Source organism: Capronia coronata (assembly GCF_000585585.1).
Source record: "Capronia coronata CBS 617.96 chromosome Unknown acBCG-supercont1.7, whole genome shotgun sequence".
NCBI lineage: Eukaryota > Fungi > Ascomycota > Eurotiomycetes > Chaetothyriales > Herpotrichiellaceae > Capronia > Capronia coronata.
In genome coordinates this window covers 768,308-792,034 of record NW_006912899.1, presented here as the reverse complement: position 1 = coordinate 792,034, position 23,727 = coordinate 768,308, and the positions used below count along the sequence as shown (strand labels likewise).

Sequence of the window (23,727 nt, the reverse complement as noted above, 5' to 3'; positions counted from 1 at the left end):
CACGATAATCCTGGTAAGCAATGTAGGCGAAGTCGACATCTTCCCAAGATGGCGGACATCATTAGAATCAACCGCGAGGGTCACCACGAGGTCAAAACGGGTCTGGGATGGCGAAGAGTCCTGTCTCCTCTGAGCGGTGAAGCAGCGACCGACTTGCCCGTTATCGACATCAGCGATATCACTCATCCTGACAGGCAACGTCGGAGGAAGATTGCGAGAAGCATATGCGCAGCGGCCAGCAATTGCGGCTTCTTCTACATCAGGGACCATGGCGTGCCGGACAGTGCAGTTGCGTCGATATTCCAAGAGACCAAGCGTTTCTTCCACGATCTCACGCTTGAAGAGAAGATGGAGTTCGACACCGAGAAGCATGAGCATTACTACGGATATTATCCCATCAAGCTCAACCCGGACCAACCTGCTGGAGCGAGTGCGTTTCTTTTTGCTTCCTTCTGTGCCGGCAGAGCAGAGCACACAAATCTGACGTCTTCCAGAGCTCAATGAGGGCATCAACTATGGCTATGAGCCCGGTGCTGACCCTGACGCCGATGCCACGACGCCGCAGAACAATGGTGATAACTGGTGGCCCTCGGAAGACCGCCTTCCTGGCTACCGGGACACCGTGAACGTCTATATGTCGCACATGCTGAGGCTGAGCCGGGCTCTTCTGCGCATGTTCGCACTCGGCCTGGATTTGGACGAGCACGCCTTCGACTATCTGGCCACGCGACCATATTCGATCTTGAAAATGGCGCATTATCCTGGCGAGCTCTTTGGGACGGACGAACCATCATCTATCCGGCCCCATACCGACTTCGAGCTGCTGACGATATTGCTGCAAGATGAAATTCCTTCGCTGGAGGTATTGTCGAATACAGGTCGATGGATCCAGGCGACACCCGTGGCGAAGACGTTCGTGGTGAACATTGGTGACTCGATGTCGATGCTCACCAACGGGCAATTCGTGTCGACTATGCATCGAGTACGGAACACGTCAAAACAAGCCAGATATTCTGTGCCCTTCTTCCTTGGTGGTATGTTTCTCCCTCTGGAGGTCAGATGATTGATCTTGCTTACCGTCCGTAGCGAACCAGGAGGCAGAACTTCGTGCGCTGGATAGGTTCATCACTGCTGAACAACCGGCCAAATTTCAACCTATCGCTTCTGGAGAATATATCCGTCGATCTCTCCAGGGCGTCTATTCCAAACCAAACACAGAAATCATCTACGACACCATTGAGCTTCAAGCATGACGTCGTTCGGCTCGTACTGTCCTAAATTTCGATAAAAGGGTATAGCTTGCTGGTGGTGTCAGACAGAGTTCATCGCTGGGAAAGGGGGACGCAACACTGTTTCATGTCAGCGAATGGCTCACCAGACCACAAGACAAGCCATACCTGCGAGGAACAAGGCGGATGTTCTCTTCGCTTGACTGCCGACAACCTGGGTTGCGCAGATCAGCTGTAGCAGACCCGCATGAGTGAAACCCCAAGGCTTTCACTCCTGTGAGGAACTGATGGGTTTCATTGTAATCACCTCCTAACGAGCTAGACACTCCGACTTTGCACTTGTTGCTGCTGCCGCTCGGCAGAACTCCTGGAATCAATATTCGGTGCAGTATCAAATCACAAATTTAGTAACCATTGCGGTCCGTCTCTCCTGTGGGGTTGCCAGATGAGTACTGTCTTTTTGAAGTGGCTGGGGTTCGGACGTCTCTTATCGCCTTGACATTCAGGTCTATTTGTCCTGGCTAAGGTAGCCGAGTGACAGACGCTGGACCAAGCACGCAGCAAGGGTCCCGATCGAGGTATCACGAACCCCTAAGACCCCCCCTGCCCGATTGACCGCGCACGGCTCTGGAAAGTCTATATTTTGAAACCTCCAGTCTCGTATTCGAGTCTTAACGTACCTACCATGGGTAGAGCACGGTGCAGACATGCGACACCTGTGCTTCTTCGTAGAAACACTACTGCATGTAAAACTAGGCGACTCAGCTCCAAGCCCCAGCCACCCATAAGAGATCTTATGTACTCCTGAGAAAGGTTCACTGACCGCATGGACCACAACCCGATCACGGCAGCGCGTGCTGCATCGACAAGTGAGAGCCACAGAAGGCACACATCATCTGACATGTTCTGGAAAAGCCCATTTCCGGGTCGAGTTTCTGTGTCTCTCACACGTCTCATGTGCTGTTGAGGAGTAGATATGCTTTTCCGCGATCTGCACGTCAACACGTCAGCATGTCTCGCTTACCCACTCACCTGATGCCAGACGGGGAAGAGCCGACAACGACTGGGGCACTTCGACGCAGAAAAGAGGCTTGCCGAGAGAAAGCAGAACGGTAATCGCTGACAGCTTGGTCGTGCTCCCAGCATCAGAATTTCGTATACTTGTAAGTTTCTACAACGGGAGCACTGTATGTGCAAAACAGGTTCATCAACGCGTCGTGCTTAGGTTCCGGAAATACATTGCCAGCAGCAGCTTCGATGATCCCTGCAATAAGGTGTATCATCGATCGTAAGGCAGGAGTTGATGTTGGGGGCCACCGGCGGAAAGTATGTTCCTGTTTCATGGAGAAACCACCCGATACAAGGTTGAGGTATCGGAAACCTGCTGACATGGTAAGCATGATAGAGGTCCAATCGATTCGCACAGGAAGTTGGCACCATCCAAAATCTGGGATTCGAAAGCTGTTGTTATCGCTTGGGTAGGGCGAATCGATCAGCAGCCGGCATGCTCGAATCCCAAAGTATTCTTGACTGGCACTTATCAGGCACATCCTACCGTACGGGTAGGTGCCTTGCATTGATTCTCAACGCCACAGCCTCGCATCTCATGTGCCTAGCAAACGGAAAAGAGTCCACGAAGTGCCCTACGCTTGGGCAGCTTGAGCGGCGTGGTAGCATCAAAGAAGCCCACGTTCAAGACAATACGGGCTTTGTGTGACTCGGCAACTGCAGAAGAGAAGTATCGATGTTCTTCTCCCGCCAAGCCATTCAATAAGGGGTCTCCGCAGCTTTCTTGCGTCGCACTATTGTTCGACAGGTATAATGCTTGCTGTTCCTTCTCCGTCCCGAACCATTCTGCCGTTTGACTTTTGCAGGAGTGTATGTTCGTGCAAAGGAGGGTGGTGGCCACCAGTCTCTGCCAACAGCTGGACTATACGCGGGGCGTGACCTGCTTGTAGAGAGCGGCCCGCGCTTCTTGCATGGGATGATCTGGACCGTGCTTGAACAAGGCTGACAGTAGCGGAGCTTGGATCGACTGGATTAGCGAGGTGCAAGATCCGGGAAAGATTTAGCAGAAGGGACTCATGTCAGATGTCAGCCGGCGAAAGGATCTGTACTTAGAGAGTGGAGAGGACTTTGTAAAGAGTAGATGCAGAGGTGGGAAAATCGAGCATAGAAGTGAGAAGCGTGATGGTGGAAGAGACCGCATTTTGGTACGTGCGTCAGTGAGAGGGGGCAACGTTCACTCTACCAAGTCTGTAGTTGAGACTCCGACTATCTTGGCCCGCCTGCGCTTGCCTAAGGAGCCCACTGCATCATCACCAACTTGAAGCAAGCAGTGCAGGCTGCGCTTCGGTTTCTTCCAGCCAGATAGTAGTCAATGTTTACCTACTACTAGGAGGTAGTATACAGAAAAGTACCTATTTTCTCCCAATGGACCAAGGATGATCTGACAACAAGGATGTGTTGCTGTGCAACTTAACCAGCTTGTTGTTCTCAAATCCGCGAAGGTGTATGCTCCGGGTCCCTGATCCTTGACATTCGGCTCATACGTACCACTTACCAGCCTCGCCAGGTGTGTGTTCCAAGTGCCGGCATGGGCTGGACGTGCTTCCCAGCATCCGTACCGCATGGACGAGGAACCATGGTCTAGATGCAAAGGACTCGATCAGTCTCACCCCGGCAGTGCGACGTGTAATGAGGTCAGCCAGCCATTTCTCAGGCGAGTTTGCTGCAGCCATGGTCCGTTAGCCTTGTGGCTGCGAGCAAATACCTGTAGCGTACTGACAGGCGACAGGCATATCCCGGACCGTCTTCAGTCATTATTGTTGCTGCCCATCGCATCTATCCCAGATCACAAATAGCCAACACTACTATTGACCCCTCGGCTTCCTCTAACAAACTCTATACTCATACGTTGTTGTGTCAACGTGTCAAGTCGTCAATAAACATTCTTATGCGAGAAGTCTGCTATCAGGGCCATACATGAGGAGGTGTCATACTCAGCTCACCCAAGGTAGCTAGTTACCTCGTAGACCCTGTTCAGCTCACATGGCCTAGCAAGCTCACCCAAGATGATGGATCATGTTTCCACAAGCAGTGTGGCCCGTCCACACGGCGCAGCTTCATTCGTACAGCGAGCGATGCGGAGGGCCCCGGCGGAGGGAAAAGCAAGAGACACCTGCCATAGATGTACAGAGCAGATGCCGAGTTCCAGAAGCGACTGGATAGAAGCCAGCTGAAACCGAAGACCAATTGAATTAAGACCCATCCGCGCCAATGGGTTTGTACGCAGGTGGTTGTTTACAGAGGAGAAACTGACTGGGGTGGAGGCCGCTCCAGTTTCTTGGGCCGGATCACCCCGGTAGTAGGCGGGTTCCTTGCCTCGTTTGATTGCAGCGAGAAGAACGGTTGCTCAGAAGGCGGTCGGTTGCTGGAAAGACGGTGCACTCTTGACATCAACACGTGGCGGCCTCTTCCAGCCGTGGCCAGCAAGACTGTGACACCAAAGAAGAGCATTTTAGGTGTACCCCTGAACGGAAACCTTCTACCAGGGTCGCTGTCGACATTGGATTCGGGCTAGGGCAATCCCCTTGCAGTGGTACAGTACCTGAAAGCCATACGAACAACAATGCAAGGGTTCCGAATCAGGTCTGATCTGACCACTTAAGATTTGGTGGCTTCTGTGAGTCTTTCAGCTGTCAAGTCCACGTCAATCATGTTTATAGTACAGGTACTTTCGCAACCCTTTGGAGACGCGTCTTGGCCTACCTGGTGGTAGCAGTGACCAGACATGGCGTTGTCTAGCCTCGGCTAGGTAACCCTTGTGACTTTCTGGTCAATCGACGCATCCCCCTGCCCAGAAAGTACCTGGCCTGATATCGAACTAGCGAGACAAGGTAAGCGTCGAGGCGTTGGCACCCATCACTGCAGGGCTGGACCTGGACTTTTGCGAGCGAATATAGAAATATGAACAGGGATCCCATCAGATCGTGTCATATACATAAGGCCGGGGAAATCTGCCCTCGCTACTCAATTGCTTTCGCTCCCATTTCGAGTGACATTGTCTTGAGTACGATCCAACACTTAGGTCCACTGACATCAAGGCAAGATTCAGAATGCAAGAAGTACCTCTCATCAGGGAGCCGGTTGTGAAAGACAGGTCCTTATCGACGATGCCCCCGAAATCATCTCCTCAACCGAAATACTTGCATCTCCTGTATCTCTCGGAAGCAGACCGACAAGCATACAGACTTGACATGGAGCATGCGCCTTCGTCTCCCTCGCTCCGTTCTGTTCGGTCGCACGGCTCTTTCCTTTCAGCATCCTCGAGGTCAACATCTGGCACATCACAAGCAAGCAGTCATGCTACGCTTCGATTCGTCGACGACCATTATCCACTCATCACCACAGTCCATCAGAATACTGTGCCTGCTTCGGGGCACAAGGGCCACAGTGCTTCCTGGTGTGCCCGCCAGATGGCACAAATACATAACACCATCATTCGGGCATTGAATGCCTCTTGGAATCACGCTGTTTTGGTTCAGCCTTGCACACAAGAAGCCAGTGATTTTCTCCACTTCAACCAGCGACTCATGAGAACACTTAACCAGCACCATCACGTTGAGGACAACTACCTGTTCCCAGAGATCGAGAAGCTCCTGGGCAGACCCGGGGCCATGGAAGAGAACATGAAAGGACACGAATCATTCGCCGAGGGACTCACCCTCTTCGAGAAGTATCTCTCTGTCACGAAACCGTCAGAATTCTGCGGTCTTACTTTTCGGCATATCATCGAATCATTTGCCCCCAGTCTCATCCAGCATTTACACGACGAAATCACTAGCCTGGCGAACTTGGACGTTCCGGAACCCAATGCGCTGAAGAAGATATGGAGGCATGCCGAACGCCTAGCCATCAAGGATGCAAACCTGTATAGAGACCTCCCGTGGTATCTTGGCTGTCAGGACAGAACATTCACCATCGACGGCATCAGAGGCGACTTCCCTGCGGGTCCTTGGATTTTGGAGGCACTCATCAGAAATTGGCATTCCAGGAAACACGCTGGAGCTTGGAGATTCTGCCCGAGCGACCTGTCTGGCCGAAGACGACAACTGCTCGTTGTGTAGGGCGCAACGATATGACGTGACGACTTTTATGATGCTGATGGGATTGGGAATTCTGCGTCCGAACAAGCAAGTAGATTAGCAAAGTCTTTTCATCGTGGTAGCGTCGGGTTGACGGCACGGTCTTTGTCTGTATGTATTATATTCTCACGACCTCACTCCATCCTTCATATGGCTTTCCTTCTGCCTGAGTAGTTCCGGGAAAAGTTGCAGAAGTTCTCGAAGGTGGCTGATCTGATATTTGCACGCCTTCTCTGATGGTTCTGGGGTTCCCGGCTCGACGAGGTGTGCTGTGTTCGTCCATCCCCGGGCATATGCCGCTTGACAATTCAAGAAAGAGTCATCCACATAATATATCGGAGTATCTTCCCTCACCCCTGCTTCTCGTTCGACCCTGTCAAACATCTCCGGGTACGGTTTGGCGATCAACTTCCTCTGCGTGTAGTCGCAGTAGGTGATGCCCTCGAAAAGATCATCAATTTTCAACAGCTTGATCACGCGGCGGCCGTGAGTGATGTGCGCATTGGTGAAGAGCCACAGCTTGACCTTGGACCGATCAAACGACTCCATAATTTGGCGAGTCTCCGGATCTGGAGAAAGCAGTTCGTCCAGCGGCAAGGCATCGTCCACTTCCCGATTGAAATCCAGCGGGTCGATCTTGTGATGACGTACGAGACCTTCAATGGCCAGCCCGTAATCTTTATAGTATTGTTGATGCAGTCTTGCAGCTTCCTCCACGCCCAGGTTGAGATGTTTGATAAAGTAGGCGTTTATCAAGCGGGCCATATGGTCGTGAACATTCTTGCTTTTGGAATACAGGCAGTTGTCTATGTCAAAGAAAAAAATGGCTCTCCTGTCTGCGGACAAGCCTTCAACGGAACCCATATTTTTTAGAGCACTAGAAATGAAGAGAAGAGCAGTGAAGAGAACGATATAGTATGCAACCAAGCTGCGACAAATGCTTTTGTGGAATGATGGCTCTTATCAACGTTGGAGGATAATGAGGTATCCAGACAATGAAAAAGTAATATACCAAAAATCAATGACTCCTCGTCGACATCAATCCAGCAAATATAGACGGTACCCGTGACAGCGGCAGCAAATTTCCAAACACATCACGTGATCACAATCTTCACGTGATAATGACATTGGTTGTTGGTCTTGGCGGAAGCTGTCTCTAGTAAGGTTGTGCTACTAACCGGGTATGAGCCCCAAAATTTTAGAGAAACGCGAGTTCACAATCAACTGCGCCTGCGCTTCCTCACTGTCTCAACCCCTTTGCTTCATCTCAACCATCATTCTCTGACGGTGATACTCCTTCTGTATTGCTGTGTTACCAGTCTGCAGGCTTTCTTCAAACTCTTCCCTCCCCTCTTTGGTGGTCATCGCCATGTTATTGTGCAGGTAACTTGAGTCTCAATTCGCGCAGCTCAGACGCGATACTAGCAGAAATGTCAGCTTCAGCTGCTCCTCTGCTAAACGGCACCCTGCATCCGACTGTGCAGCCCTTCAATGAAGCCTCGGAATATGAGAAGATACTTAGGATACGCGATGAGGTCTTTTCGGGAAACCATGCACGACTCACAGTGCCTGCCCATGCTCTCCGCATCGCTTCTTCTCAGACACCCTTGGCCGTGTCCCAATCCCGCTTCAACGTTCCTCCTCCCATCCTCCCAAGTGCTTCGCCAGATCGCGGTGCAGTTGCACATTTGAGGCGTGAAGAAGATTCTACGCAAACACAGACAAAAGCAGATGGTGCCCCTGTCTCCTCCAGCCAACCCGCCAGTAATGTTTCTGAGTTTGATCCTGTCCTTTTGACAAAGTCAGATGATTTAGTTCGGGCCGAATTCCAGCTGAAGCGACAGAGACTTGAAAAGGCGTTGAGAGATCAGTTCGAGCACAAGAGACAGGATGCCCGGAAAAAGCCTGCGCCCTCAGAGGCCAAGCCCGACTTTGATCTCCCTGCCATTCTTGCCAAAGTGTTGGATGCCACCAAACCTCCTTCTTCCAAGGAGGATGCTGATGGCAGCGACTCTGTCGACGCGAATTCTTTTTATTCCAGCCGGGCTCCCGACTCAACACCCGAGAATGGACCTCAAAGCTCGTCTGCCGAAGATGGTGAAGAGGTAGAAGCTTATGAGCCTCCCGGCCCGCCTGTTGTGAGTGCCGTCATGGGCTCACCTTTGCAGCAGGCTCCTGAGAATGCGGTCTCTACTAACAATGCCACCTTTGCACTTGCTGCCGCGACGTCGTCGAAGCCCCACCCTCACACCCAACCCGCCACCATCGACCTTGATGACGAGGAGGAGGAAGGGGAGTACTCGCCTCCGGAGGCAACGGCGCAATATCCCACACCCAGTGTTGCCCAATCTCAAGTCATGCAAGGCAACCTAGACCCACGGAACCGGCCCCTACGCAGGTATTCGGAATTAGACGGCAGTTGGAAGAGACCCATCTCACCATCGGAGGCCAACATGCGGATTGTAAGGAATCAAATAACCTCCCCCTTTGCCCCTGTACCGTCGCGTGTCTCTCCTTTGGCTGTAGCTAAGGATGCACCTTTCTCGCAGAATGGTCGTCAACGACGATCCCCCCGCAACGGCAGGGCAGGGTCTCCCACCAGTCCCGACGATTCTCAACAACCGCACCCTAAGAAGAAGAGAAAGCTTGAAAAGCGGAACGAGAAGAAGGCTAGGCGAAACGGCAGAGTCTCCCCGGATACTTTCCTCAAAGAAGAACAGGTTTCCCCTCCACCTTTCCACGACGTACAACCGCTTGGCTCAGCCGGACGACCAATGGGTAGTGCTGAGCAACCTATCTCACTGGACGAAGAGCCCATGCAAGACGTCCGATACATGCCAGCTCCTGACCGGTATGTGGATTCTCCTTCACGGCCGCTTCCACGCCATGTTGAACAGTTGATGCCTCTGAGCGAGCCTCGCGCAGTTTCGAGGGTCGGCTTGAGGCCCATGAGAGACGAATCAGACTTGCGTCGAGTAGCGAGCATGCACAACATGCGGGCCGAAGGCGTCCGAGAGTATGCCGACTCCTATTACGATACGCCTACCAGGGCCAGAGCGACATCCTACGCGAGAACTGGCAGCCCAGCAATACGAGAAGCGTCTCGGCTCGTGCCCATGGAATATGCGCAGTCTCCCCAGGAGGTGCGAGTCATGCGTTCACCGGCTCCGGTTTACCGTGAAATATATGAGGAAGGGGAGCCTACGATACGCTATGCTGCCGAACCCATGCCGCCACCTCCGGTCGAGAGGATCGTGGTCGACCAATATGGCAGAAGATTCCGCGAAGTAATCCAGGAAAGGCCCTCGGTCGCTCCTAGGGCTACACCGGTTCGGAGGACAGAGGCGGACCCTGGCTACGATCATTACCGCACCGCCCGCGCAGGCTCAGTGTTCATTGAACCTCCACCAGAGCGAACCTACACATCCGAGATGCCTCCGCCATCCGTCGTCTACCGCCGGCCAATGGAAGTTTCGCGTGCCTCGGTTGTTCCCGGGGCCGTCTCCCGAGAGTATGCGGAGCCAGGTCCCTTACCACGAAGCTCCAGTGTACAGATCGACCGAACCATGCGATCCGCTATCTACCCAGACGAGCAGTCCGATTTTCGCGACCCTCTCAGAATGGGCAGCGTACGACCCCCAGCAATGCGGTATGAAGAGTCTCAACCGATGGAGATGATGTCGCGGGCTCAGAGTGTTCGACCTGTGATGCGCGAACGAAGTGTCTTTGTAGAGGGCAGGCCATCCGTCGGCCACAGATACGTCCCTGCTGAAGAACCCCGATACCGTGTGGTGGAGCCTCACATGAGATATTTGGATGCGCCGGACAGAGAAATGGAACCTATGGATGACTCGATGGTGGGAGAGCGGAGAATTGTGGAGAGATACTGAGATTGCTTTCTGTATCCGGCTCCTGCGGAGGACAGTTTGTGGCTCGATTGTGCGTGGCGAGGAGGCCACCTTTGTATGCGAATATGTGTATTCGTACAAAATTGCCAATGACTGGCATGGCAGGGAAGACGTAATGCTAGGGTCGATACAAGCATCGTCATCATACTAGTAGTGTTAATGTCAAACCTGTCTTGAGCTGCCTGGTCTCTCTCGACCAGTGTCAGAGTATCAAACAACTCGAACCTGAAACACGAACAAGAAATGCTTCAGCCTCGAGTTTCTTTTGCTGTGAGGCTGTCCGAACACAAGGTGTCGCAACTTAATTGGCCTATGTTCCTCTAAGCGCCGTGCTTTCATCTCAACACATCCCCCTTCCCTCTGGCTCTCCGCGAATGACGATGCTCATTTCTCCATCAATACAACTGCGCCTGGCTTTGAGAGCGGCGCTTGTGGACTCTGACCGTGCCGGAAGATTTGCTGACTGAAAGGGATGATCTTTGCTGGCAACCTCTCAGCCAACCAAGTACGTGATGTTGCGAGAGTCTCCAATTCATGTTACTGGCCTGGCACCATATATCATCAACAAGCGCCGACTACAATGTGATTGAAGGACTCGAGGCTCCGCACATGCCTTTGCGAACCAGCCATGAGCGTGATCCCTCAGGCACACATGTTCTCTGAGTGTGTGTCGACGAGGTGGTAAGGTCTGTTTCATCGTTCTGATCTGTGTAGCCGTCGGGACCTTCTCAAAGTAGGTGTCGGGCTGCGACTGCGTGTTTCCGATCACCACTTCCTCTGATTTCATATATGCTCCTCACTGCATTCCTCCTCCTGCCGATTGTTGGATAGATGCTGGCATCACCAAAGTATCTTGCCGTGGTGTGTGATCGTGCAACGCTGCCTTCCAAACATCGGTGTTGAGAATTGGTCTTCTCGCCGCAATGAAGCCGAAATCGTCGCGCGAAGACTCGCTCGAGCCAACATGTAATTTCGTTTTCCTCGATTGTCTGTCCCCTTCAAAGTCAGAGCATGAATACGAAATTGATCGGACCTCAATCATCACCGGTTAGTGGTCTCCAGGAAAGCCATCGTGGTGGTACATTGACACTGGCCAGGCGTCGAGCGCGAGATGCGCATCATGTACCAACAGCCTCACCTCGTCCCTCCCATGAAGCTCACAGTCTTCGACGACCTGCCGACGACTCCGACTCCAGAGCCGCTCTCCCGGATCTCGCAATGGGTGTCCCAGGGCAAGGTCTCGCTCAGATCTAGTCTGTCTACAAAAAGGGATACACCTTCGAGACCCATCAATTCCAGTCCCCGCCCACCTCTCCCGCCAGATCACCAACTCACCTTCCGTAGGACTGCGCAGCAGTTTCGTCCTCTGGAGCTAAGCATCTACATGCCCAACAACCGGTTGTCCGATCTGCCTGAGTTTGATAAACTGAGTTTCACGGAGGTGGGCGAGATCAAAGTACCGCCTCGGGCTCTGATGCGAACCAAGTCAGAAGAGCTCATTTCGAACAAGTTGTCAATGATGCCTACCCCTGTCAAACCTGTGTCTATGATTGAACGACGTCGCATTTCGCATACACGACTTAATAATTCATCCACAGTCATATCGACATCTCGTCCACCCTCTGAATACGATGCTCTCCATTCTCATCCCGTCTCCTGGATCTCGCTTCCAGGATTGCCCCCACAGGCTCACATCCCCAGTCGATCAGAGCCTTCCGTTGCGGTTCTGACACCTATGCAGGAAGAACTCAGCCCACCAAACACGTCAGTCACCGTTGGTGGTGTTGTGCTCGAGTTCCCCAAGATTCTTGACTGTCGTGCAATGGATGAAGCTGAGATGTTTTCAAGTTGCCCCAGTGTGCAGGCTTCAGCTCCAGTCGTTCCCGCTGCCGCTGCCAGAAATCTCTCCAAGTTAAGCGAGATATATGACACAGCTGGGTATTTCCATCCCAATCTGCAGACACAAAAGCGTATTTCGCAATGGCTTGATCACCGTCAGTCATCTTCGATCAGCACCACCAAGACCTCTTCCTCCTCGTCGTCATCTTTTGCAGAGCATCGACGCACACGATCCCATTTCTATCATGTCTCCGCGGCACCACCGAAACCTTTGAGCTTGTTACCGGCTCATCATCATCGGACCATGACAGAGTCGACCGTGGCTAGCACTGTGGCGACGGAAATTTTGTCATTCGGAAACCAAAGTCCGACGAACACGAGTATAGCTACGCCTACCGACTCGCAAATCCGACCTGCCACTGTCCGAAGCATCGTCAAAGGCCTGAGGCCGATCATGAGCGGCATCCCAGATGTCTCTCCGGACTATGCGGAGGTTCTCAAGCGATCAGACGGCATCATCATTGAAGAGATTGGTGGACCATTGAGAAGCCCTGGTGTTGGTGTTGCCTTTTAAGGCAGACGCTTGTTGACTAGGGCTGGGAAACTGTCTTCTTTCATTCATTGATACCCCTTTCTGCAGCTTTTGGTTGTTGTTGGACGGCCTGCCTCTGCCTGGGAGGCCAACGCATATTTTAGCTCGGGCCAGCTTTGTATATCTAGATGATGAAAAAGTCTATGAGGATTGGGAGTGACTAGGGGGCCATGCGGTTGTCCATTTTTCATCCGATCGAGGCACTACATCGTTTGTACCTTGACTGGTTCAGATGTGCGATGGAATATTCAGGGAGGGTACATGTTGGGCTGTGGGCATGATCAGGTGGATACAGACCCTCTCAGATGAACTGAATGCTAGACCCTCAACGTCCGGATGGGGCCGGGCCATAATTAAGCTTAACTGAGCAACACACCATTCAAGTTTGAGTTTATATGAGGCCCTCGTCCATAATAGTACTAGCGCATCATCCCCATATCTTAGCAGTCTGGTGGCAGTCAAGTTCAAGTTGTTGGCTATGGTCTCGTCCGTCGGTTTGAATTTCCGGTTTCTACTTCTGCTCACCACACTGTACGCCCGGCGTGACGGCTTTGGCAGAAGATCCAATGATGCCAGAAGACACCGAGGAAAGCTTGTACCCAATGAGCCCTGAGCAGGAACGATTCTGGAATGATGGTTCCAAGGCTGCTCAGGAAGGACGAGCTGACGATCTCGCCCGCTGTTTTGAAACTGGTCACAAACTCTTTGTTTGAAAAAATAAGGGTGTGATCTTTGGTGCAGTCGACCCTATGTCACTGCCAACTCTTCAGGTTGTCCTTGATAACCGCTGGGACATCAACACACCACAGAGCTGGAGGGAGCCTCCATACCTGGGGTGAGTCAACATCTTCTGACATCAAAATCCAAGACCCAGCTAAACCAAATCAATATGCAGCTGGACCCTTATGAAGGAAAAAAAGGAGGAAGTCGTCAGATGGTTTCTTGCTCATGGCGCCGATCCTAACGCTTTCGCGTCGCAAGAGGCCATAACTCCCCTGAGTCGTGCCGTCAAATATTCGTCTCTCGCAATGGTCCGTTTTCTGTTCCAGCACGGCGGCAGAGCAGATCGTGGGGAGCTTGTCAACTATGTGTGTCAAATAAAACCTGGCGACGAGCAAACTCTGTTGATATTGCGGTTCCTGCTGGAGAAGGGCGCGCCGCCCAATCACATCCTGTACGAAGAGTATCCCGAGCTTTTCGATCTTACTATGTTTAGCTTGACACCACTGTTGACCTGCTGCGTCAAGGGGGATACTGAGGCTGCTCGAGTTCTTCTACGATACGGTGCTGATCCTTGCAAGACGGCTGTGCTGATGAACAAACTCCCTATTGACCTCGCACGGGAACACGGCCATCAGGATCTCGTTGATTTGTTGACCAGAGCAATGAATCCGTCTTATAAGGCCTCTGCATTGGAAAGGCACGTCGGTGCTACTGGGGACTGCCGAAGATTCGGTTAGGCAGGCAGTCCAGCAACTTGTTGATGAGCAGCAAATTTGAAATGACCAACATTCGGGCCACCGAGCACTCTGACCTTCTCTCGAGGAGCTTGCGCGCACCAACCGATATCGATGCGAAGATGGCTGTTCGTTCATTTATGATTGTCGGAAATCAAGTCATCCGTGTCGGTGTTGTGTTGACATGTATACTTACAGTGCCGGGCATGATTGAGTGACAAGTCATCCTAGGCTTGAGTTTTACAGATTGTCGACTGATTGCCCCTTTTCTTGCGCCCCAAGGGTACGAGCAATGTCGCTGCCGTTTATTATTTCCTGACGCTTGGATGCCTGTCAGCCATAGTCATTGTTGCGGCGCAGGCGGCGCAAGCGGCGCAAGGAAGAGCCATAGTTCAATAATTGTCGCTCGCCATTTTCAATTCTATTTCGCCTTCAGAAAGACCACGAATATGTACGACTGCATAGCAACTTAGCAAGTACGTCGTCCCTCAGTCGTTATGATTATTTCAGTCTCGGTATTCGAACACGCAGATTCAGGACGTTGGGTGGGTCGATAGTGATGGACTGGGGGAATCAATCGCTTGTGGGGATAATGAAGGACATCCTCTCATCCCCATATTCCTGGCTCGGGGAGTTTCCCCGCGGTATCAACACTTGCCATGGTTGAGCCTCGGTTTCTTTCCCGGCTACAACTTGGTCGGGTCTGTGGTTGTAGAACATGTTTGCAGCGTCTCCCATTAAAGGTGACCAACTAACTCCTCGCTCTCGTCCAAAGAGAACATAGTGATAGTAATGAACTGAGGTACGAATCTGGTCGACGTCGGGCTAATCTTTACATATATGGCACCATTTGGCCAGGCGTCCGATCATCTCCAGTCTTGAGAGGTGACCCAAATCATTGTGTCCGCTACTGGTACTTACCCTGACTATTCTGTTATGGAGTCGGCTTCCAAAGTTCGGCGTTTGCTGGTCGCCAACAGGTGAGTTGTTGACACCTTAAAGGCACAAGGCTTGGATTAATAGTCTGGGACAGAGGTGAAATAGCAATCCGAGTCCTCTCGACAGCCCGAGAACTTGGAATTGACACTGTCGCCGTCTACACTGCCGAGGATTCGAATCATGCCATTCATGCAGACGAGGCGTTGCTCCTCCAGTCTCCCAGCGACTACATGAACAAGGATCTTCTAAAGCAGTTATGTCTTGACAATCACATTGATTCAGTCCATCCGGCGTACGGCTTTCTATCTGAAAATGCAGAATTCGCGGACGCTCTGGAGAAGGCGGGAATCTGCTTCGTCGGCCCGACGCCAGAGACCCTGAGACGCACTGGTGACAAGACTGATGCTCGAGCGCTTGCTGAATTTTGCGGTGTCCCTGTCTTACCAGCGCTGAAGCAGCCCATTTCCCTGCTCGAGCAGGCGGCAGACTTCATCGCCCACATCGGGTTCCCTTTGATGATCAAGGCCGTCGACGGTGGTGGAGGCCGGGGAATACGGTTGGTCACTCGCTCTGAGGATTTGCAGGATGCTTTCGATCGAGCATGCGGCGAATCGCCGGGAGGGAAGGTATTTATCGAGAAAGCGGCGATCGACGGGTACCGGCATGTGGAGGTCCAGATCATCGGGGACGGTCGCGGGCATGTGTCGCATCTGTGGGAGCGTGAATGCAGTATCCAGCGAAGGTATGATTTTCTTTGAGACTGCGATATCGCAGGCGTCCACGTTGACTGATGTACTTCACCAGGTTCCAGAAAATGGTTGAGCTTGCACCTTCGACGATCAAAGACCGGTCCTTAGTGGCACGCGTGATTCAAAGTGCGATCAAAATGGCGAAGTCGGTAAGAGATATGCTTTTCGACTTCGGTTCTGTCGTGTCTCCTTCAGATTCAATACCGGGTCCAAGCCTCTAACAGACTATCTGACTACTCCTAGATACAATACCGGTCTTTGGGAACATTCGAGTTTCTAGTCCATGAGTCGAGACCGGAATTCTACTTTCTCGAAGTCAACCCGCGTCTCCAAGTGGAACACACAGTAACAGAGGAAACTGCCAACGTCGATCTTGTTCGAGCTCAACTGCTTATTGCCCAAGGAGCGACTTTGGACCGGTTGGCCCTCCCGTCCGACCTTCACGAGGCCTCACTCGCGCAGCCTGCGAAGAACGCATTTGCTATTCAATTGCGTGTCACGGCCGAAGACCCAGCGCAAGGATTTGCCCTGAGCATGGGTCGAGTTACGCAGTTCCACAGCCCCGGAGGCCGCGGCGTACGTGTCGACACTCACATCAGCGGCCGCCGAAGCACGATTATCGGATCGGCGTTCGACTCTCTACTCGCCAAGATCATTGTGAGCGCGCCTTCCCAGGAAGAAGTCAGGCTGAAAGGCCTACGAGCCCTAAACGAACTGGCCATCAGCGGCGTCAAGACAAATGTGTCGGTATTGTTGGGTATCTTGGCATCTGCGGACTTTCAAGAATCCTGCTGTTCGACACGGTGGCTTGAGACTCATCTGGATGAAATTCGGAGCCTCGGACAGGAGTTGGAAGCCACAGCGCTCACGGCAAAGGAGAAGGCGTTTGGAGCTGAAGCCGGAGCCGGTCCTTCCTCCACTGAGGTAGCTGTCGGAGGACCGTCTAGCCTGCTCTTCAAGAAAGGCGACTCATTCCGAGTCAAGCTGCGGGAACTGCACGATGATGATAGGCACGGTCCTGAGCGGGAACACCTTATCGTCCTAGAGCGGATCGTGAACAATGATTTTCCCAACTTGATTGCCGGCGACGTTTCGCTGGTCACGGACTCGTCTGGGGGAGCCAAGAACACCTACACCGCCAGTCTGGCGGCCTCAACTGCTGGGTCGGGTCTGGCTTCGTCGCACCATCGCAAGGGCGATCCTTCAGATCCGAACCACGTCATCTTACCGTTTGCTGGAACCGTGGTGGAACTACCGGTTGAAGTCGGCGACGAAGTGCAAGAAGGCGAGGTCCTCATGGTCGTGCAGCAGATGAAGATGGAGTTGGAGGTTCGCGCCCCAACGGCCGGCCGTTTGACTTGGGTCTGTGATGTTGAGGAGGGAGAGACTGTCGGCGAGGGTATGTTGGTTTGCGAGATACAGCTGGTCACGCAGGCACAAGGTAGCGGTTCGAGTTTGAGTGCCAAACTGTGAAGAGATCTTCGTTGATCATGGAAGAAGCAGGAGGCGGACACTATTTCGTCCAAGAGGAACCCTGGCAATGCAAGCTAGAGCCATCATTGCCCTGGGAGGAGGTTGAAGCCTACAAGATGCAAGAATATGGCATACTTGTCATGGGGGATCATTGTGCACATCGCAGAGATTACCAGTTCCCCAGGAACCTCCTGAACTGAATACAAAATGAGCGCACTGCTCGACCACCGAATAAGGAAGTTAGACCACGTTCGATGGCATTAGACTAGGCGCTGCTTATACCGTGCCTGCTGCGACGATTAGTTCCAGTAACAGCCGGTCAACTAATATTACACTATAGACAACTCCTTTACAGCGGCTCCATGGCTTTTTCACTCTCCATTCCCCCAATCAGGACTTGGAAATGTCCTAGAAATGAATACTTGTCATTCTACTCCCCCGGCCAAGGATTGATGGTGAGGCTGAAGACTCGAGGCTGAGATTTGGGTACAAGACCCACCGGTAACCCATCGGCAATTCCATATCCGGCTGTCCACTTTTGGCCGGGGCCCCGCCTGGGGATTTCACCGTTACCCGTTTACCCGCACGATCACAAACATCCGAGGTTATCCAACGGATTTGTTGATGTTTCCTTTACCGTTACCGTTACTACGAACACTCCATACCAGGAGGCTCTGCCGGCGACTGAACGACGTAAAGGCACTCCATCTCCCAACATCGAATGTAAGAAGCAGTAAGCCCATGACCTAGATCGAGATTGGAGTCGTGAGGCTCAATTTCAAGGACTGAGGGCACGCCTTCAGCCCCCAACTTCCTCATCAACTTGATACTTACTTCGTTGTGCAATGCCATCCAAGCCCGCCTCTGCGTCTGCTTCTGCAGAGTCCGGAAAGTCGACGGCCACAGAGCGCCTCTCACAAGTTGCCGGCCATGTAGCGGGCAGTCAGGACACTTCTCCACCAGAATCCGAGACAAGGGGAAAAGGCCGTCGTCGGTCAAAGTCGTCAAGGACGGCCGGTCCTCCAGCCGACTACTCGGATGTACTTGGGAACCTGCAAAAGCTGCGCACCATTGCGCACACGCCTGACGTCAACAACAGAGGCTACGTGAGGCAGAAGAGTGAGGGCAAACTGTGGGTGCGGGAGCGGCTGGACCAGCTGCTCGACAAAGACTCGTTCCGGGAGATAGGCAGTGCTAGTGGTTTCGTTGAATGGAGGCAGACGGGACCGAGAGATGAGGAGCCGGTAGGGTTTACTCCGACGAACAACCTTCAAGGTGAGTAAGTCAGTCACTTAAGTCAGTTGTGTGGGCTCTCAGTTGAGATCAGTGAGACGGTGGTGTCTTGTGTTTTGTGTCTTTATCTTCTCTCTGACTGCACAGCATGTCAGTCCCATTGCCCAATTGTTGGTTGACACTTTCCATACAGGATTCGGACTCCTGGGCGGCAGGAAGATCATCTTGACGGCGGACGACTATTCCATCCGAGCTGGCCACGCGGATGGAGCCATCTCCGACAAAACAGTAAGTTGAGTATCCGTAAAACTGGTGCCGTTCAGTGAGATCTGTCCGTCCCGGCAGTGTCGACATGTCTCTCTGGGCCCTGGCTGACATTCCTGAAAAGGTATACACCGAGAAACTTGCCATAGCGCTGCACCTGCCCATCATCAAATTGACAGACGGATCTTCAGGCGGTGGCTCGGTGACTAGCATCAAGAAATTCGGATGGTCGTATGTTCCAGGCGTGCCGGGGTTCATTGAGGCCATCAACGGACTCAACATGGGAATTCCAAACCTGGCGGCCGTCCTCGGTCCAGCAGTAAGTTCAGCATTCAGCAACTGCGGTTTGCTAGGTCCCACTCGAGAGCATCTCGTCTTTCTAACGGATGACTTGATTAGATTGGCATCGGCGCAGCGCGTGCCGTGGCATGCCATTTCTCCGTCATGGCGGGCGACATAGGAAGCCTATTCAATGCCGGGCCGCAGGTGGTCGAGCTGGCCACGTTTGAAGAAGGCCTGAGTTTGCGCGACCTAGGCGGGCCGGCAATCCACTGCACCAACGGCACCATCGACAACCTGGCCGCCAATGAAGCCGAGTGTTTCGACCAGCTCAGAACTGTACTCTCGTTCCTGCCCGACTGTGGACACTCGAAGCTGCCACCCATCATTCAAAGCAGAGATCCGATCTCCCGAACCAACGAAGAGTTGAGGACGATCATCCCGCGCAAGAAGACGCGCATGTACGATGCGAAAGCGATCATCCGCATCGTCGTTGACAGAGGCTCCTGGTTCGAGATCGGTGCTTTGTGGGGGAGAACAGCCATTGTCGGCCTCGCCAGGCTGGGCGGACACCCTGTCGGCGTCATCTCTCTGAACTGCGAAGTCAATGCGGGAGCCCTGGATGCGGGAGGGGCGCAGAAGATCACCCGCCATCTGAAGCTGTGCGATGTCATGAATTTGCCGGTTGTTCAGTTCGTCGATGTTCCAGGGTATGCTATCGGGACGGTGGCCGAGAAACAAGGTATGTTGCAATACTGACTGACCTTCCACTCTTTTCTTTTTATGCCTCTTGCCTCTCGTCTTCTGCTCTCTTACCCTGCGGAGCGAACGTTGAAAACAACACCATCAATCACTTCCCAAGGCTACTGACTAACGCACGAAAGCAACCATGCGCTGGGGCGTCGAGCTCGCAAAAGCCTATCTCTCCACCACAGTGCCGCTCTTCAACATCTTGACTCGTCGCGTCTACGGTGTCGCGGGCGGCGTCATGGTTGCGTGTCGTGATCCCATGATGCGCGTGGCCTGGCCGAGCGGTGAGTGGGGAAGTCTGCCCCTCGACGGCGGCATCGAAGTCGGCCATCGCTGGCAGTTGAAACAGGCCGAGGCCGAGGCGGAGGGGAAGAAGCAGGAGCTGTATACCCGGCTCGAAGATGAATATCGGCGGCTGATGAATCCCATCCGCACCGCCAATGCGTTTGGAGTCGAGGAGATCATCGATCCGGCTCAGACTAGGAGGATTGCGGCCGAGTGGACTATTCATGTGTAAGTGATTTCCTGTTTCGCTCTCACGGCTTCTCATTTTCCTTTCCTTTCCTTTTGGGACTTGCCTCTTAATCAAGATGTGGCTTAGGTACTCTGGTGTATTGCCACAACGCATGTTAGATCGAGCTGCTGGGCGGATTCATCCGACGTTTGCATAGAAGAGACATGGGGGAAAGCACGCTCCTCCGAGGGCCTGAGGCCTTTCTGTTGATCCCTTTGGACTCTTTTTTCATTGAGAGACGAAAACATCCTGAGCTCTCATCCAGCCCGCTATTATACGCTTGCTCTGGGAGACGCGCTCAACAATGAGATGGTACAGGCTGTCACAATCTGGGTCACAATGGCTTCTGAACAATCTGGACAGCGAGCGACCTCGAGTACGTTTCATTCGGGCCTCCGCTGGACGGGTCTCCCCGCTGTATCTGTGTAGATTGCTCCGCAGAGGGTGGAACAGAAATACAAAAGGCAAGGGACGATATCAGCATGTCAATCCGACCATGATCCTTAAACATGAGCGCAGTATTGTTCCATTGTAGCGTTTGTATCATTGTAGGATTTATGTACTCAACGACCCAAAGGTAAGAGAGGGGCGTGGGTTGAGTCGAGGATCTTCCCATGTCATCGCCTGGCTGGCAGTGCCTGCGGATGAGAGGGTCATAGAAGAAGGGGAGACAAACGACAAAGGCGCTTTGCATGGGACTGACGACCAAGAGATCATTCTTTGCAACAGCACAAAAGAATCCAACCAGACACAACTCCTTTTCGAACCCGTTCCTCTCTCATACATACACATTCAAAATCAAAGGATTTACAAGACCTCTCCCACGATCTTAGCCGCCTCTTTGTAGGTGGCGAGCAATTTCTCGCATTTCTCTCTTTCCTTTTTGATTCCGTCGTCCTCGTAGAGTAGTTCGCCGAACAGTTCCTCTTTGTACAGCTCCGAAACCAGGCGGTTCTGGACCTCGTCCCTGCTATGGTTGACGAGAAGATGCATAATTGCTTTCGGCACCTGGTCCGCAATGGTTTCACGCACGATGTTGAAATAAGAACTTATCAGGCGGCGGATGAGTTCGGTTTCGAGAGCCTCACGATCTGTCAAAACGGGCTCGGCGGATTGCTCCGGCTAGATTCAAGGTTAGAAATATTTGGACGCGAAAGGGAATGAGGGCGCACTTACGAAGAGAGAGTGGGAGTCGCCGTACTCGGAAACGGCGTAGTCATCATGCATTGGAGGAGGGAACGCAGGCGTCCGATCAGTGAAGCTACCCCTTTCCATCCGCCGCATGCTCTGAGAGAAGCTTACTTCAATGTTCTGGGTTGGGTGGCGATGCGGGTTTGTAGACGCGGGCGGCATCGATGGCGCACCGGAGGGCATTCCTCCGTCCTTACCAAAGAAATAGTTCAAGAAGGAATCTCGGGCGGTGCCGGAGTTGCCTGCTGCGCCAGAGGCACTACCAAATCCATTCTCACGCCCGACAGCAGGAGACATGCTGCGAGTGGCGGAGGGATGTTTTCGCACCGGGAGTGCCGTAGCTTTGTCCTCCAGTTCGGCGTCCTCCTCGTCCGGAGTGGCAGTACCATTGGCACCTAGCTGCTTCATCCGTTGCTTCTCTCGTTTCCGCTTTTCTTCTGCTTGCGCCGCTTTCCTGTCTTTCTCGTTCTTGCTGGCAATGACTGAAGACATGGCTGCCGCCGCTCCGAGGAAGTTCGGGTGGTTTGTGTTGATGTATGCGCGTTGGATAGAGATCAACGATTCGACATAATTCGAGGCGGGCCCCAATCGCTCCCTCAGAAGGTCTGACACGACCTCGATAAGCTTGCCCTGCAGTCTGGGGAATCTGGACAATTCCTGCGACCCGCAGGTATGGCAGATTTTGATGAGTTCCTCGTACACTAATTCGACGCATCGTTGACTGGGGATCTCTAGCAGCTTGATTTGAGGCTTTACCAACAGATCAAAGGCTAGTTCAGGTACGAAAAGACTCGGTCGGGGTCCAGTTGAATTTCGAATCGCCGTCCGGATGTCGAGCACTGACAAGTTGTGAGTTGGATCGATGGTCTCCAGAGAATTGCCGAAAACGGAGTTGAAGATGTAGTAAATCCGAGCGCCACCACAAAGCTCTTTGGTCGAGATTTCCGACGATGTACCGTCGATAGAGGAGATGAACGAGTTTGCAAAGCGTGTCATCAGCTGCAGAATTAATGAGCCACGATGCTCCTTGCCACTGAACTGCTTGCTACCGTAACTTGCAAGCTCTTGTTGTGTCTGGCCCATCAAGGTGTTCAACCTCGCCTTGATATCGGGCAATCTATCTCGAATATGCGCCATCAGAGTGGTATTGAGAGTCTTTGCGAGATACTGCGTTCCGCATCTCGTTGCCATATTCCGGTAGGCGGGATGATGTCTAAAGAACTCGGCCTCTGATTTGAGAGCCTCCGACATTGGTTTATTGGTCTGAATATCTTGTTGTGATCGATTGACGACTCCGATGAAACCGAGCTTGAGGGGATACACGCGACCGGACAGAATATCGAGGGCATTTGTTCCGTGATCCATCAGATCCAACTTTGTGAGGACACCAATTGTCCTTCTTCCCAGGGGATCCACATGACGAGCCAGTTTGAGAGCCTCCGAGTTGACGATATCGACGTTTGCGGGAGAGACGGCTAGAATGATACTGTTTGGCTTCGCGATATACTCAGAAATGAGGGTCCGAGTTTGCTTCTCAATGTCCGAAGGCTGGTCCCCGATGGGAACCTTGGTCAATCCCGGCAAATCGACCAAGGTCAAGTTCAGAACATGCGGAGAGTAAATTTTGAGGTTGATAGGCTGACGGTTGATGCCTTTGTTGTTACCCGCTATCCTGGCCGTCTCATTCTCGATCTCGGCACGAACCTGATTGAAGTCCCTGAACTTGCGACCGGGAATATGGTGAAACTCCGCCCACTCCCCATGCTCGGCGACGCTGGCCGGAGTGTGTGGTATGTGGACTTCATCGTCACCATTGGTGGCGTCATCGTCGTCCGGCGGAATATTGATCAACTGCAGTATGAGCGGTCGACGAGTGACGATGCCACTACCCCGAGGGAGGAAGTCTCTGCCAACAATATTTTCAAGAACCGACGACTTTCCCGAGGACTGAGACCCGACCACGACTATCTGGGGAAGATCAAGGGAGTCATTGCCGATGGTGTTGAAGACAAGGTCTTGGAGCTTGTTGACGGTGCGGAGGAGGTCGTCGCCGAGGGTTGCCATGGTCGGCGGCCGTGGTTGTTAATGGATGGTAGTGTTCGAAGATGAAAAGCTGGCAGTCGGATCGAGAAGAGGAGTAGATGTTGTTTCGGAAAAGATGGC

At 52.7% G+C, this 23,727-nt stretch overlaps 10 protein-coding genes across 10 annotated transcripts; 8 read left to right on the top strand and 2 right to left on the bottom strand.

Moving 5' to 3' along the window:
* Positions 1–48: 48 nt before the first annotated feature.
* On the top strand, positions 49–1,253 carry A1O1_07855 (uncharacterized protein; the record flags this gene model as incomplete). Its single annotated transcript, XM_007728721.1, has 3 exons — positions 49–430; positions 495–1,034; positions 1,087–1,253. The coding sequence occupies 3 exons, from the start codon at positions 49–51 to the stop codon at positions 1,251–1,253; spliced, it is 1,089 nt and encodes a 362-aa protein (XP_007726911.1).
* A 4,151-nt stretch (positions 1,254–5,404) lies between these two features.
* Positions 5,405–6,358, top strand: A1O1_07854 (uncharacterized protein; the record flags this gene model as incomplete). Its single annotated transcript, XM_007728720.1, has 1 exon — positions 5,405–6,358. One exon carries the CDS (start codon positions 5,405–5,407, stop codon positions 6,356–6,358), a length of 954 nt encoding a protein of 317 aa, XP_007726910.1.
* Positions 6,359–6,502: 144 nt separating this feature from the next.
* Positions 6,503–7,240, bottom strand: A1O1_07853 (uncharacterized protein; the record flags this gene model as incomplete). The annotated part of the gene is made up of 1 exon (XM_007728719.1): positions 6,503–7,240. The coding sequence occupies one exon, from the start codon at positions 7,238–7,240 to the stop codon at positions 6,503–6,505; it is 738 nt and encodes a 245-aa protein (XP_007726909.1).
* A 566-nt stretch (positions 7,241–7,806) lies between these two features.
* Positions 7,807–10,266, top strand: A1O1_07852 (uncharacterized protein; the record flags this gene model as incomplete). Its single annotated transcript, XM_007728718.1, has 1 exon — positions 7,807–10,266. One exon carries the CDS (start codon positions 7,807–7,809, stop codon positions 10,264–10,266), a length of 2,460 nt encoding a protein of 819 aa, XP_007726908.1.
* Positions 10,267–11,404: 1,138 nt separating this feature from the next.
* A1O1_07851 (uncharacterized protein) lies at positions 11,405–12,697 on the top strand (the record flags this gene model as incomplete). The annotated part of the gene is made up of 1 exon (XM_007728717.1): positions 11,405–12,697. The coding sequence occupies one exon, from the start codon at positions 11,405–11,407 to the stop codon at positions 12,695–12,697; it is 1,293 nt and encodes a 430-aa protein (XP_007726907.1).
* Positions 12,698–13,464: 767 nt separating this feature from the next.
* On the top strand, positions 13,465–14,175 carry A1O1_07850 (uncharacterized protein; the record flags this gene model as incomplete). Its single annotated transcript, XM_007728716.1, has 2 exons — positions 13,465–13,550; positions 13,611–14,175. 2 exons carry the CDS (start codon positions 13,465–13,467, stop codon positions 14,173–14,175), a joined length of 651 nt encoding a protein of 216 aa, XP_007726906.1.
* Positions 14,176–15,108: 933 nt separating this feature from the next.
* A1O1_07849 (uncharacterized protein) lies at positions 15,109–17,333 on the top strand (the record flags this gene model as incomplete). Its single annotated transcript, XM_007728715.1, has 4 exons — positions 15,109–15,152; positions 15,206–15,853; positions 15,916–16,009; positions 16,104–17,333. The coding sequence occupies 4 exons, from the start codon at positions 15,109–15,111 to the stop codon at positions 17,331–17,333; spliced, it is 2,016 nt and encodes a 671-aa protein (XP_007726905.1).
* Positions 17,334–17,350: 17 nt separating this feature from the next.
* Positions 17,351–17,533, top strand: A1O1_07848 (uncharacterized protein; the record flags this gene model as incomplete). Its single annotated transcript, XM_007728714.1, has 1 exon — positions 17,351–17,533. The coding sequence occupies one exon, from the start codon at positions 17,351–17,353 to the stop codon at positions 17,531–17,533; it is 183 nt and encodes a 60-aa protein (XP_007726904.1).
* A 645-nt stretch (positions 17,534–18,178) lies between these two features.
* On the top strand, positions 18,179–20,376 carry A1O1_07847 (propionyl-CoA carboxylase beta chain; the record flags this gene model as incomplete). The annotated part of the gene is made up of 5 exons (XM_007728713.1): positions 18,179–18,608; positions 18,760–18,854; positions 18,955–19,149; positions 19,230–19,851; positions 19,994–20,376. The coding sequence occupies 5 exons, from the start codon at positions 18,179–18,181 to the stop codon at positions 20,374–20,376; spliced, it is 1,725 nt and encodes a 574-aa protein (XP_007726903.1).
* Positions 20,377–21,180: 804 nt separating this feature from the next.
* Positions 21,181–23,628, bottom strand: A1O1_07846 (dynamin GTPase; the record flags this gene model as incomplete). The annotated part of the gene is made up of 2 exons (XM_007728712.1): positions 21,181–21,495; positions 21,550–23,628. 2 exons carry the CDS (start codon positions 23,626–23,628, stop codon positions 21,181–21,183), a joined length of 2,394 nt encoding a protein of 797 aa, XP_007726902.1.
* Between the last annotated feature and the right edge of the window lie 99 nt (positions 23,629–23,727).